At 33.4% G+C, this 14618-nt stretch overlaps 1 protein-coding gene across 1 annotated transcript; it reads right to left on the reverse strand.

Annotated features, from left to right (window-relative positions):
• Positions 1-780: 780 nt before the first annotated feature.
• LOC132720724 (integumentary mucin C.1-like) lies at positions 781-14360 on the reverse strand. The gene is made up of 15 exons (XM_060704908.1): positions 14101-14360; positions 13343-13576; positions 11971-12174; positions 10424-10546; positions 10042-10263; positions 8491-8685; positions 7929-8000; positions 6469-6690; positions 5596-5793; positions 4801-5010; positions 4246-4308; positions 3444-3671; positions 2590-2793; positions 1852-1947; positions 781-923 (listed from the first exon to the last, which is right to left on the reverse strand). Exons 1-15 carry the CDS (start codon positions 14159-14161, stop codon positions 781-783), a joined length of 2475 nt encoding a protein of 824 aa, XP_060560891.1. The 5' UTR covers positions 14162-14360.
• Between the last annotated feature and the right edge of the window lie 258 nt (positions 14361-14618).

Genomic DNA, 14618 nt, shown 5'->3' on the forward strand with positions numbered 1-14618 from the left:
GAGTATGTACGAATTGAGCACGGATATTCTCGGTCTAGCAAGGTTTGAACACGATTTGCGTACGAATACATACGACTGTTGTACGGTTCCAAGTACGGTCTAGTACGGTCTGGTACGATTAAACACGACTTTTACTCGATTTACTCGACTTTCACAGGATTTACATAGGGTCCCGCCGACTTTTGTTCGAGTAAGGCTCGAAATATCACACATTTGTGTATGTTTTGATATAAATTAACCCATTTTGATGACTTGGCTTCATGAATTTTCGAAATTTCAACGAAAGATCATTATAATACTGCACGTTTGTAACGTCGCTTTTCATTGGATAATCGTGACGTTTATACATTTTTATATACACGGCTGCTGTCGATTAATAAAGAAATCTCGCTTTATTCCTCTAAAAATGATGCTTGCTGTATTATAAATTCGTTATAAAGATTGTTGACAGGTTATATGGCCTTATATAAACGGCTGTTTGCAATATAACCCTCGCCTAGCGGATCGGGTTATATTTACAAACAGCCGTTAATATAAGGCCATATAACCTGTCAACAATCTTTATAACTAATATTAACATCAATAAATGAATAAAAAGTGAAGCAATGTAAAATGAATGTGTCTTTTTTCAGTTGTGTAGCGGTTGCTGGAGGGTCCACCGAGCTGGCATTGGAGTCTGAATCCCTGGGAGACACGGTTATTGCCGGTTAGTCCTCTAGCTTATCAGGGTCAATAAGTTGGAGTGGTTGGTGGGCCTGGATGGCTCTTCTTGTATTCCTTCTATGCGTCCAAAACTTCTTCTTGGATACATTCTAATGTGATGCAGCAAGCACTCTTGGTAGGGTGGCAGCAGGTAGTTGTGTTTTTTGTAAGTTCTTGCTGACGTAGAGGCCGTGTTAGACCGTACGAGGCCGTGTGAGACCCTGTATACCCGTACTTTACCGTGTCGGCCATGTATGTTTCGTATATGAACCGTATTGGTCGTATGGCGATCGTATGAAACCGTGTGTGCACTCGTTTGAATCGTACCGTGATCTTGTGACATTTGGGTGTTAATCAGGTGTTGGATGTAGGACTTGGGGACGGTCTCGAACGATTCCATACGATTTATATACGACCTTGATACGGTTGGGCTCACTCGTGGAGTGAATTTCACATACGGCTGTATATACGGTATCATACGGTCTCACGCGGTCTCTTACGGTCTTGTACGGTCGCTTATACGGTCATACACGGACATGGCATCCGTACCAGTTTTTTTAAAGTTTTAAAAATCATACACGGCTTACACGGATACACTCGAATGGCCCGAGTGTAACTCGGATAACGCTACGGTTAGTTCGGTTGTATGTACGGTTTACACGGGTGGCCAACCGTGTAAGCCGTGTGTCCTGTGTGAGATGGGCTTAACTGATAAAGGTTCGGTCGTGGGTATCCGACGATGGATAAGATTATATAATAACAAAATCTTACACTGTTTTTTCTTTATGTATATACTAAGGTTAGCCTCATGACAGAAACGTTGTATAAAACTGGTCTAATACTCTGAGTATGATAAATTGATAAGTCCATCTTTCAATCTGGACAAAACCACTTTAGAACATTGCAGACCATAATCAGATAGCTGATCTTAGTCTGTAATAGTCACATCGGTGGACCCAGTTGCTGCCAGTTGGTTTAGTAAGGTTAAGTGAGATTTCTAAAAACATTTCACATACTATTAGGGCTATATTGAATGACAACTGTTTTATAATTCTCAATATTTTTCTTCATAAATTCAAGACAATATCAAAAACTCAATCTTTTAGCATCTTTTTACATCAGCAATCAAGTTATTATGTGGACACCTACTTGTTTCTATTCCGGTTGATGTTGTGTCTACAACTGTTGTTGTTGTTTCTGTTACAGCTGTTGTCGTCGTTGTAGACGGTGTGTCAACGAACGGTACTATAAGTAAAACGTTTTTATTCTTTAGCTCAGAGAAAAGTTGTATATTATAAGTGCATGGTAATAACTTTTTTTAGGTTGGACAATTTGGGCCCGACTGAAGGTAAACGAGAACAAACTATATTTCACCCTAAATATGTGTACGGTAAGGAAAAACATGATGGTTGGGGATAAAGCTTACCCGTTTTCGCATCAAAACTTCCATCTTTCAAAAAAATCATTACCGTGAACTTTATTCTGTCATATTTAATAAAGACATGAAGAACTTAAGTGAATTTTGAATATTTTAATCGAGTGGTTCATTTACTATTTCTGCTTACCGTATAATCAACAACAAAAAAAGACATCTAAGTCACGTGTTATGGGCACACTGCCACTCGTGCCATATCTATTTTCATACCACTCGATGAAAATAACTCTTGCATTTATAGAAATAAAAATTTAAATATACCCTAAATGTAAATCAAGGTGGAATCAATGTTGTCACAAAACTTAACAAATAAACCAGAACGAAACACAAATACATCACACTTTTCACGAAAACAATACACTGACAGTCGATAAAATAAGCGATACGTAACGTAATTAAACAAATGTATATTCATAAGTTTGAAATAAATCTAACGCCATAAAAAATCTTACCGCCATATACTTCAACCTCACACATGATCAGAGGCCCAGTCAGTCTTTTAACAATAACCCGAGACACGGGTACCATAGAAACAACCGGAAACTCAAAATATCCACTTCCGTATGGAACGCCGGAGTTGTCATAAACAAGTATCTCGGGAGACATCGAATTTTCCTGTATGTACACTTGAAAATTCTCCAGCTGAGTTGACTGATCTGATACAAGGAAACATGTGTAATATTATTGTTATTGACAAAGTAATGGACAAAAAAAATATATTGTTGCCTTAATTGATGCAAACTTGTAAACAGATAAAACAATTCACACCAAATTTTGTTCTGTAACAGATTAGCGTTTATTAGTAAGCATTTACAAAATTAAATTGGTCAAGAACTGTCGATTTACAAGACTGATTAAATTAAACAAAGTAAGTGTGCTATGGTTAATTTGAAATACTGCAATTTTATTGGGCAAAAAAATAGTTTTAAAAACTAGATATATGTTTTGCAATTGTGTTCACGTAAAACATGTACAGGTAATACATACTATCAGTCGGTAATATTAATTCAGAAAAACTGTTCAATCATTGCGGCTTGACAAGCTGCGGTGCTGTAAAGACTTGTTTGAGGTTAAAAGAGAGGAAACAGAATTGTGATAGGTAGATCACTTAATTCTTTGTCAGGAGGTTATGGGCTTACAAGTAACCAATGGGAAATGAGATTATCTTTCGGCTTTCTTAATCTAGGGAAGGAACCAAGAACGAAAATTAAAAAAAGGGAAAGTTTACATTCAAATGACTACAGGCTAGGCAAGATACTTTACCCATCATAAAATGAATGCCTTTGAACCAGGTAAACACACTTACCACTTCGTCCTATAACTATAATACGGGATATCACATAATGTCCGATCAGGTACACTGTCCATGTGTTCTCGGCGGCAAAACTTCCGCTACAGCATTGAGAGTTTTCATAATCATCTCCAGCAAAGGGCGGTTTGCAACCGTCTACAGCAAGACCTGCTTCCCAAAGGTAACCGCTAAAGTCCAGAGTATCAGTCTGATTGGCAAACATGTTTAAAGCGACGTTAGTAGCTGCAACAAAAATAAAAATTATAGAAATAAAACTATTCTTGTTAAATGTAATTGCATTTACTAGTTCGATTAAATGGTCAGCGAAGAATTTTCATCACAATTTGGTTGAATGTCACCCTAGTATTATGCGTCTGTCATTAAGATATCATGTATTAAAGTAAAAATATAAGACCCCGAAGCACGAAATACAAGTATAGCGTTAAAATGTATATTTATTATTTAGTCTACCCTTTTACTTTAGCAAGAAAACATACCAAAAATTTATTTAAACTAAAACTGTTCATCGGGGGGACTTAGTTCAAACTTATGTGTCAGAATTTATCATAAAAATCCATACCAACAAATATCAGTAGATAAAACATATTAATTTGATTGGTCCTTTAAATTGATTCTTTTATTGAGAAAAAGGATAATAAAACTAATTCCTTATACGTACACCATAACAATTTACCCATAAAAACTACTCTGGCAATTCGTAGTACAACTTTGTAACAGATGACATAAAAAAAGAAAAACTTCATACAAACGATTATAACTGATATTATAATACAGACAAAAAAGGTTTTAGACTCACGCTGTGGTGTTGTTGGCTGGGTGGTTGGCTCTGTCGAAGTTGAAGCAGTTGACGTGTCCGGTGCTGAAATAATGCAAGGAAAAAGATACACGATTGTGTAAGTAACATGTACTTAATAACTATCAAGAATTTTTAACTGCCATGACACTAAACGCTTCGCTGACAGACGCGCATGCGCGAAGACAAGAACAATCAACTGCCAACTCACAGAAAAAATAAGATGTTGCGGTGATGGTGTTTTGTAAATAAAATTATTACAGTCTAAACCTCTTAATAAAATCACGAAGAAAAGAAGTTGACATTTTACTTTTGCATTTAAATTGTGTCGGTCAAAAATGCATCGATTTGAAAAACAATTTTGAAAGTTTATAATACACAAACCGTTACTTAATACTAACATTCATATTTTATTTTAAGTTTGGTGAAAAACGCTGCGAATCTTTATTTTCTGTCTCGTTTTTTATCATTTGTATTTTTTTTGTCAGAATAAGGAAGAAATGAATTCAATCTGTACTCAAAATTGATGAAAAAACGCAAGCAAGGCAAACTTAGTACCAGAAGTAGGCGGCGCAGAAGTAGGCGAAGCAGTAGGCGGTGCAGTAGGCGTGTCTGTTGATGTGACGACTGTGGTTATTTGTTCTACTGTTACACCGGTTGTTGTTGTGTCTCCTTCTGAACTCGTATCGATTGTTAAATCTGTTGTTGTTGCTGGTGTTTTTGATGTTGTTTGTGATGTTGAGGTAGGTTCGGTTGGAACATTAATAGCTGTAATGTCATAAATCGTTTACAAATGTTGCAATTACAATATGTCCGCCTAGAATACGCAGGGGTTGGTGCGATGGTCCCTTAAAATTGAGATTACCGTCATGCCTAAAGCAAAGCTATAATATAAAACATCAATGGTTGTGATAATTGGATTTATGACGCGCAAAAAAATATCGTGATTTTGTTTATAATTAATTCGTACTCGCCTAAAGTCAGCTTGTGCTACATGCTATATACATACATCAATTGAACGCCTTGTTGCGCAGTTTTGATATTTTATATCGCATTTGTATCTATTTGGCAAACTTCGACAATTTCTGTTAATCTTTATAATTTTAAGAGTAAGTTGATGTTATTGTTGTTTTTTTGTTGTTGTTGTAGTTGTTGTTGATGATGATCAATGATGATGGTGATGATGATGATCTTTGTCATAGTGGCGCTATTATTGCATAAAGAATCACAAAATCAAACACATTTCCTTCAGTAATTTAAACTTTTACACCTTTGTTTTTACAATCAATCAAACAATTCAAACAATCACTTACACACACAGATAGAAGCAAAGTACAGTTCAGAACACCTTACCTTCAAAAACATCAACTTCACACAATGATATAATGCCATCTCGTCTAATCGTTACTTTTTTCATTAGCTTTGGTGGGTCTATTGGAATGGAATAAATTCCAGAACCATATGGAACGCCGGTACTGTCGTAAACAAGGTCTTCGGCGTCACCATCAAATTCGATAGAGAACATTTGAAATCCGGGTAACTGATCATCCTCTAGAATTACAGTAAACTTATGACTTTAAAGGGACTCCACTGTTTTTTTTAATAAAGGGCTTGGAAATATCTTGTTAAGATAATTTTCCATTTGACGAAGGTCTAGACCAACAACGTATGTCCATAAATTCAGATCATTCGCTCGCCCTGTTTGTCAAGAACAATTATTCTAATTGTGAAAATATCACCCACCTTGCAAGCTTTTCACTCAGATAGTACTGAGACAAGCGCAAACTTCGATTTTCAATGTATTTCTAAATATATTTCCTATTTATCTTTGCATGCCTTTCTGTTTTAAGTGCGACAGCTAATCTTTGCAAGAAATTAAAGAATTTGTTTTTTAGGCTTTTGGACCTCGCTGGAGTTCCTTTAAGGCTCAAGTTAATATAGTTACATGGTTAAGGTAATATTAAATGACTTTAAAAATATTCATTTATAAACTTCAAAGCATTTTGTTTCAATTACTATTTAAAGTAATCATTTCATTTTTTTTTAAAATACAGTGAAGGGAAAGTATCGAAAAGTCAAATATGTTAAAACCTCAGCAATCATTGCGCCTTAATTTACTTCTGTAGCGGAGTGAAGCATAAGTAGATGAAAGGGTCGCCTTTGAAAAATGTTGGAAATAAAATATTGTTTATAGATTATGATAATTAATAAAGTAAAATATATTACGATCAGCTCTTCCATAAATAACAATGAGGTCAACGAAAACTGCAGTCTGAAGGTCAACCGTCCAGTAGTTATTTACAGTTCCCATTGACGTGGAGCAACATTGCACGTTGTTAGGGTCTGTCCTTTCATAGCAACCATCAACAGCATAACTGGCAAACCACACAAACCCATAATTCAAATCTTCTAACTGACTTGCGGGTTTGTTGAAAGCAACACTCACTCCTGAAAAGGATCAGTAAAATTCGCATTGAAATATTTGACAGGGTACTAGGTGTAAACTAAGCCATAAAATGGCATGGACAAGTTGGGCCGAAATATAACTTCATTTCTGTCAGCGAACGTGAGCAAAGTTTTCTGTTAAACTAATATGATTTCTTGAATAAAGGTGTTCCCTCTTTATTTTAATTATGTAAGTGTTAGCGCGCCTTTCATAAACGCTATGCATTAGACAAGAAATAACTTAAGATGATCTGGATTTTAGTTTAATAATATTTTATTGCAACTATATAATACATGTAAGATATAAATAACACACAAAGAAACAAAAACAAATGTACATATAAGTATAGTGCAAATGGGTGGGGCTACAAGTTATTACAACATTAGCAACAGCCCTTCCCACAAAGTCAAACTTTATAATACATATATTCCGGATAGTTTCATAAGAATAGTTACACAAAATTAATGGAAGTGAGAAAAAAAACGCGCACGCACGCACGCACGCACGCACGCACACACACACACACACATGTATTTATATATTTCTTATAAATTATCAATCAAAATGCTCCATAGAATTAAGATAGAACAGGGTCTTTCAAAAAAAAATTTAGGACCCTGGATAGAATGGGGAAGTACTTAGCTTAACAAAATTGAAAAAAAAAAATTAAACAGCCCTTAACAGAGAGAGAAGAAAAAAAAATCCCCTGGATTTTAGTCAGATTGTAAATTATTTATTGGTCTGACAAAAAAGTTTAGTGACCGCTTGAGTAGACATTTGTACGGGTTTTGTTATTGTTGTTGTTATTGTTGTTGTTGCTGCTGTTGTTTATTATTTTTATATTAGTATATTGATATTTAGCGGCTCGTCACCGCGAGGAATTGTTTCCAAATTGCGTTGCCAACTATTGGTAAAAATTGTGTAATTTAAACTTGCTCGCTGAACTTATAAATCATTATTTGCTAGTAAAATGCGGTAGGAAAAATTGTTTTAAAAATTATCATATATATATTTGAATAATTTCTATGTAATGGATGCGAGTGTCTTTTTTATTATTACCTTGCTATCTTAATAAAATTTGATACAAAAAGGGGCCCATTTTAGATTTCATTTTGATCTATAATTAACCATTGTAAAGATATTCATTTCCTTTCTCCTTTTATATTTCACCTTTGACAGACGATAATGAATGTTCGAAATATATAATTAAATACTTATTTAAAGTATCTATCTTACTTACTTGGGGCCGTTGTTGTCGTTCCTTCTGTTGGTGGTGGTGTTGTTGTTGTAGCTTCTGTACTTGGGGGTGCTGCTGTTGTGTCAGGTTAATTTTGAAAGTAAAAGTGAACAATGAAACATTTTAAAGATATACATGTATTGTAAAAAAATAAATTAAGTCCAAAAATGAATCTTTCGCGATATAAAATATCCATATATAATACAATAATATAATATCCATGAGTATACCCGTATTTTTTACTGTGAAGTGAGTTTAATCTGTGACTGAATAATAGTAGACGAATATTTTGATAGCAGATAGGTACACTTTTATGGGATTAAATTATGATTTATTAACTACCCTTGTTTTGTATCTGATTGGGGTGGTATCAATCGAAAAATGTACGTGTAACAATACTATATTTGCAGTTAAATTTTAAACATAATCCTGATAAATCCTATGACTAAGAATATCCATTGTAAGCATTTAAATGCTGTTTGCATTTTATTTATAGACTGTTATAAAATTTTGTAGAATAAATATATTTCGTAAATGTATATATAGTAATATCGAAAAAATCAACCTCTAAACACATCAACTTCACACAGTGTCAAAATACTGTCTCTTCTAATTGTAATATATTTCAGGTTTGTCGCTGGTACCACATAAACCGTAAAGAAGCTGGTTCCAGGCATTTGGGTATCAGTATAAATCAGGAATTTGGGAGACCCGTCATCTGCCTGTCCGTACACCTGGAAACCGGATATTTGATCTTGACCTAAAATAAGTAACACAAATCTTGTATATACAAGTGTTTATACCTAATGGTGCTTGTGGTTCTGCTGATAATGGTGTGTTACCATCAGTTGTACTTCAGAGGCAAACATGACGTGTATCTGTATCTTACAGTATATATTTGTCTTTGCAAATATTTCTTATATGGCACCAGACAATACGATCTTTAACAATTTCTTATATGGCACCAGACAGCTAAATGAATTTAAACTATTTCTTATATGGCACAAGGGAACACGATCATTTCAGCCATTTCTGATAGGGCATCAGACAACAAGATTATTGCAACATTATCTTATATGGCATCAGAAATCAAGATTATTGTAACGATTTCTTATATGACACCAGAAAACAAGATCATTGCTACAATTCCATATATGGCATCACTCAACTAATTCATTGCAACGATTTCTTATATGGCACCAGACAACAAGATCATTGCAATAATTTCTTATATGGCATCAGACAAGTAGATCATTGCAACGATTTCTTATTAGGCACCAGATAACCAGATTATCGCAACGATTTCTAATATGGCACCAGAAACAAGATCATTGCAACGATTTCTTAAATGGCATCACTCAACTAATTCGTTGCAACGATTTCTTATATGGCACCTGATAACAAGGTTATCGCAACGATTTCTAATATGGCACCAGATAACAAGATTATTGCAACAATTTCTTATATGGCACCAGACAACAAGATCATTGCAATAATTTCTTATATGGCATCAGAGAAGTGGATCATTGCAACGATTTCTTATTTGGCACCAGATAACAAGATTATCGCAACGATTTCTAATATGACACCAGATAACAAGATCATTGCAACGATTTCTTAAATGGCATCACTCAACAAATTCATTGCAACGATTTCTTATATGGCACCAGATAACAAGATTATTGCAACAATTTCTTATATGGCATCACTCAACTTATTCATTGCAACGATTTCTTATATGGCACAAGACAACAAGATCATTGCAATAATTTCTTATATGGCATCAGAGAAGTGGATCATTGCAACGATTTCTTATTTGGCACCAGATAACAAGATTATTGCAACGATTTCTAATATGACACCAGATAACAAGATCATTGCAACGATTTCTTAAATGGCATCACTCAACTAATTCATTGCAACGATTTCTTTTATGGCACCAGATAACAAGATTATCGCAACGATTTCTTATATGGCATCAGAGAAGTGGATCATTGCAACGATTTCTTATATGGCACAGGCAACAATAGTACTGACAGACAAATACTCATTTCAAGTATAAGAACAAAATTCACAAATGAGATTAGTTTAAATATTACTTTCAAACTTAACATACCGTCACTTCGCGAGTAAATATCAATTTTGTCCACGAGGAACTGAGATAGTAGGTTGACGTTCCACTCGTTATTAGTAGGTTGTTGTGTGGTGGCACAGCTTTCGTCCGAGTTTGGATTATTTGTTCTGTAGTCGCCATCAACGGCCTTGTCAGATGTCCAGAGAAAGAAGTAGTCTAAGGTAAAGGATTGATTTGTTGGTTTAAACCTAGACACAATCGAACCTGAAAATAAATATACAACGGTTAATTTATTGAATATTTATACAAATAAACCCACGGTTGGCAAATTCAAATTATTCAAATAAACTCTGAAATATGCAATAGGAAAAGAAGTTATTACGCGTATGTCTAAACATTCAACTGGCTGAAAGTTTGTACTTACTGGAAGGACCTGCGGCCGTTGTTGTTGTTGTTGTGACCGTTGTTGTTGCTTCTGTTGTTGTTGTTGTTGCTTCTGTTGTTGTAGTTGTTGGCGTCTCGGTTGATGTGCTAGTGGTCGGCTCAACTTGAATGACATAACGTGTACGTGTTTTAAGGATGATTTTTCTTAAAAATATATGAAGCATGTGTATGAAAATGTTTATTTATATTCAATATCTGCGACCATTGTGCAAATAACTAAATGCCATATTAGTTTCAGAGGCGAAGGATCGAACTTGCGAAACTTTGACATTATAAACTTTCAAACACTTTTGATAAAATATTTTCATTACTTCTATGTGATTTATTTGTTCAATAAACAGAGAAAGATTGTAGTATATAATTTTTCTGAAGCAAACTGCTATAATAGATTTCCACGTTGATATTTGTAATTGCTTTGAAAATCAGAAAAACAGTGCGTACTTATATCTTTTTGTATCAGTAACGTGCATTTATGTGCATTTCGTTATTCAATTTTAAAAACGTGTTCAATTGTGGATTGAATAATATTTCAATTTTCGCATATACATGTACTGTTTTTTTTTATTATTTTTTTTAATTTTAATTTTTGTGCAAAATTCCATTTGGGCCAACGCCTTAAATAAAATAAATGAAATCAGATGAAATGTAAACGGGAAAAAAATCGAATGCACGCTGACGTAAGTGGCAAAACATGATGAGTAAAAGATACGTTGAGGAAAGTAAAACACGTGGAATTACGATGGGATTTTTATTATTTCTTGCAAGTATTATTCTATGCAGTCCGGCAAGTTTATGAGATTATTCTGCTGTAACTAATGTTCACATTGATGTAAAAACCAGGCGCAAAAAAGTTCAAAGGGCCAACATTTAAGTTGTTTTTGACATTTTTGGCAAATATTATGGTGTTTTTCTTTTTCTAATTAAATATTCAATACCATGAATAGGGATGGAATGTATTACAACATTTGATACAAACAATCATTCTTTCCTCGTGCTGCCCATGGTTGAAATCTGTTTTTTGTGTTTTTTACTTTGGTCACGCATAGTAGATTTTAATAGGAAAAAATTGTTTCGTCATATTGATATGTAAACAAAAATATGTAGAGAAAAAATTCGAAACAACGAATTCTAGGAAGTGACAAATAGAAATGTTCTGAAGTGTAGATGTACTCGTAAAAAACAAATAGACGAGTTAGGGTAACATCATTTCAAAAGAGGTAATGCCTACAATGCCTATGACGGTGCAGCTTCTCCAAAAGCACGATATCACGAGCGATGTCAGAACTAAAAAGGTGTAGCATTTTCACCATCATTCCTTTGAGTTTTTAATCATCATTCTTTTGAAAATTTCGCCATCAGACTTTGATGTTTAACCGTTTTTAATTATCGTACTTTAGAAGTGTCATGTTTTCGACGTTTCAGAGAATTTCGTTTATTAAACTATAGACAATAAGTCACGGATTGTGCCTACAAGTGCCGAAAAATCACGAAAACAATTTATTACCGGAAATATTAAGAAATAATTACCAGCATATATCTCAACCTCACAGAGCGTCAGCGGACCTGGATTTCTTTTAATAGTAACTTCAGTAACCGCCATACTTGATGAAATTGGAATGTCAAAATATCCGTTATCGTATGGAACGCCATTGTTGTCATATACTTGTACTTCCGGAGAAGACTGGTCCTGACGAATGTAAAGCCGGAAGTTCTCTAGCTGGGTTTCAATGTCTAGAATGACACAGCTTTGAATTAATAAAAATTAAAACATTTTTCTAAATTTACAATTAGATGAAAATTTACTACTTTATATTGTTAATGTTGATATATTATGATTTTAATTGTTATGAGTTAATCTATAATTACTATGATTAATATGAATGAATGAATGAATGAATGAATGAATGAATGAATGAATGAATGAATGAATGAATGAATGAATGAATGAATGAATGAATGAATGAAAATATATATTAACCTTTACATTGAAAACTAAATTTCATTTTTTAGATCTACTATTATTTTTTTGGTTATTCAAAAAGCTGTACTGAAAATAAGAACAGATGTCCTCTTTTTGTGTAAACTTTGTATATTACCGTCTCTAAATTAAGATTTAATAATAATAATAATAGTAGTTATTATTATAATAATAATAATTATTATTATTATTATCATTATTATTATTATTATTATCATCATCATCATCATTATTATTATTATTATTATTATTATTATTATTATTATTATTATTATCATCATTATTATTATTATTATTATTATTATTATTATTATTATTATTATTATTATTATTATCAGCCATTTAACGTTTATGACATGCCATAAACTACCTCGTTTTAGAAATATTCCTTTTTATCTGTGAATTTAGAAACCATTCAATATCATATGACACATTTTTACATTTTTACAAAAATAAATCTACTTGAGAACAAAGACAAGGGCAATATGTCCCCAGATTATAGGAATTTATTCCCAAAAGCGCACCTTTTCTGTAACACCACGGTGCGTGCCAATATCACGTGACCTTTTGTGATATGCGTAGTGCGAAACGCTTATTGAAAGATAATGTCTATCACGTGTTACAGTCCACGCATTTCACTAAAAGTCAAATAATAAAGGAGCCATGGTGTTTCCGCTACCAAAAGGGCGCCTTTTATACAAAAATGTATACTCTATACTGTCAAAACAGTTACACAACGCTTGAACAAAGTGTGCAGTTTAACACATATGTAGTGAAGATCATACAAATCAAATACAAATGCTTTAATCTTACATAAATTGAAACAATAACATAACATTTAATTTATTGAAACAATAACACTATATGGCCGCTTCAAAAGATAAATGGGAAGAAAATAAAAAAATAAACGAAAGCACTTACCACTTCGCCCATGCACTATAACGTTTTGGAGGACATAAGGTTGGTCTAGGTAAACAGTCCAGGTGTTTTCACCATCAGCGATACTACAGCTACAACTTTTAGAATTCTCGTAATTGTTGTCCGGAAAAGGTGGCTTACCATTATCAACCGCTAGCCCAGCTTCCCACATATATCCAGCAAAATCGAGGGATTGAGTATGTACAGCAGGTTGTCCGAGGGCAATATTCGTTGCAGCTTTAAGGGAGAAAAATAAATCAATCTGCATAGTACATGACAGTTTATGTACTATATAAAATGAAAGTATTGGTTATTTAACAAAAATATAATTAAAATCAATGTCCAGTGACAAAACCTTGAACTGTATATAAAATCAAAACAAATTATTTACACCGATGTTACTCTGTAGATAGGCGCCTATGTTCCTTTTTTTTTTTGCAAAATCATTTTCTAAATTTAATCTGAAAAAAACTTGTTTCTTAAGAAATCTAAATAAATCTTGACTCTTTTAAAAATTCTAGCAAAATTAGAATAGTTATCATCTATGACAACCATAAATGTTACATTGCAATTGGTGAAAGTGTACATTTCCATTTTTTCCTTTCTTTTTATCTATGCATTTATCTTTATTCATTATTTTTCCTTTTATTTTATTTTAATCTTATTTTAATTCTTTATTTTTTCCGATTTTTTTTGTAACCAGTCTTTTTGTGATATAAAAAAATAATTACTTTAATGTCAATTTAATAAGTTAAACTTACATGTTCCTTCTATAGTTATCATAAAAGTCATCAAAAACCAAAACACGCCCTTACGTCCCATCACTTTAAAAAGAATTAAACCTCGCGCCCGTCTTGGACGGTTTCGCTAAATAGAACAACTGTCTCCTCGGTAAGTATAGTCTTATAAAGGTAGATATAAAGGTAACAGATGCTTTTATAAAGTCAAATTCAGTACATTGAAACATCCAATTCAAGGGTCGGTCAAAATTCATTTTCCGGTTAAACTGAATTAATGTTCGTTAATTGATTTTCAAGAATTATGCAGATTTTCAGGTAATTACTTGCTTAATTTTGCTACTGGTGCAATTGCATCCAAACTTTACCGGAATGATCAGTACCAGGTTTAGTTGTAAATATGGTTGGCATTTTACAGTTCCATGATTTTTGTCAGAACTATGGCCCTATTTCTTTTAAAAGTTTGTCAGGACTACTTCTCTAGTATCTGAATGAATCTTTACAGGACGGATCGATACCTCAGGGTTTGCCGGCGACCACCA

This window comes from Ruditapes philippinarum, unplaced genomic scaffold (assembly GCF_026571515.1).
Source record: "Ruditapes philippinarum isolate M1 unplaced genomic scaffold, ASM2657151v2 ctg3896_1_1_1_1, whole genome shotgun sequence".
Taxonomy (NCBI): Eukaryota; Metazoa; Mollusca; class Bivalvia; order Venerida; family Veneridae; genus Ruditapes; species Ruditapes philippinarum.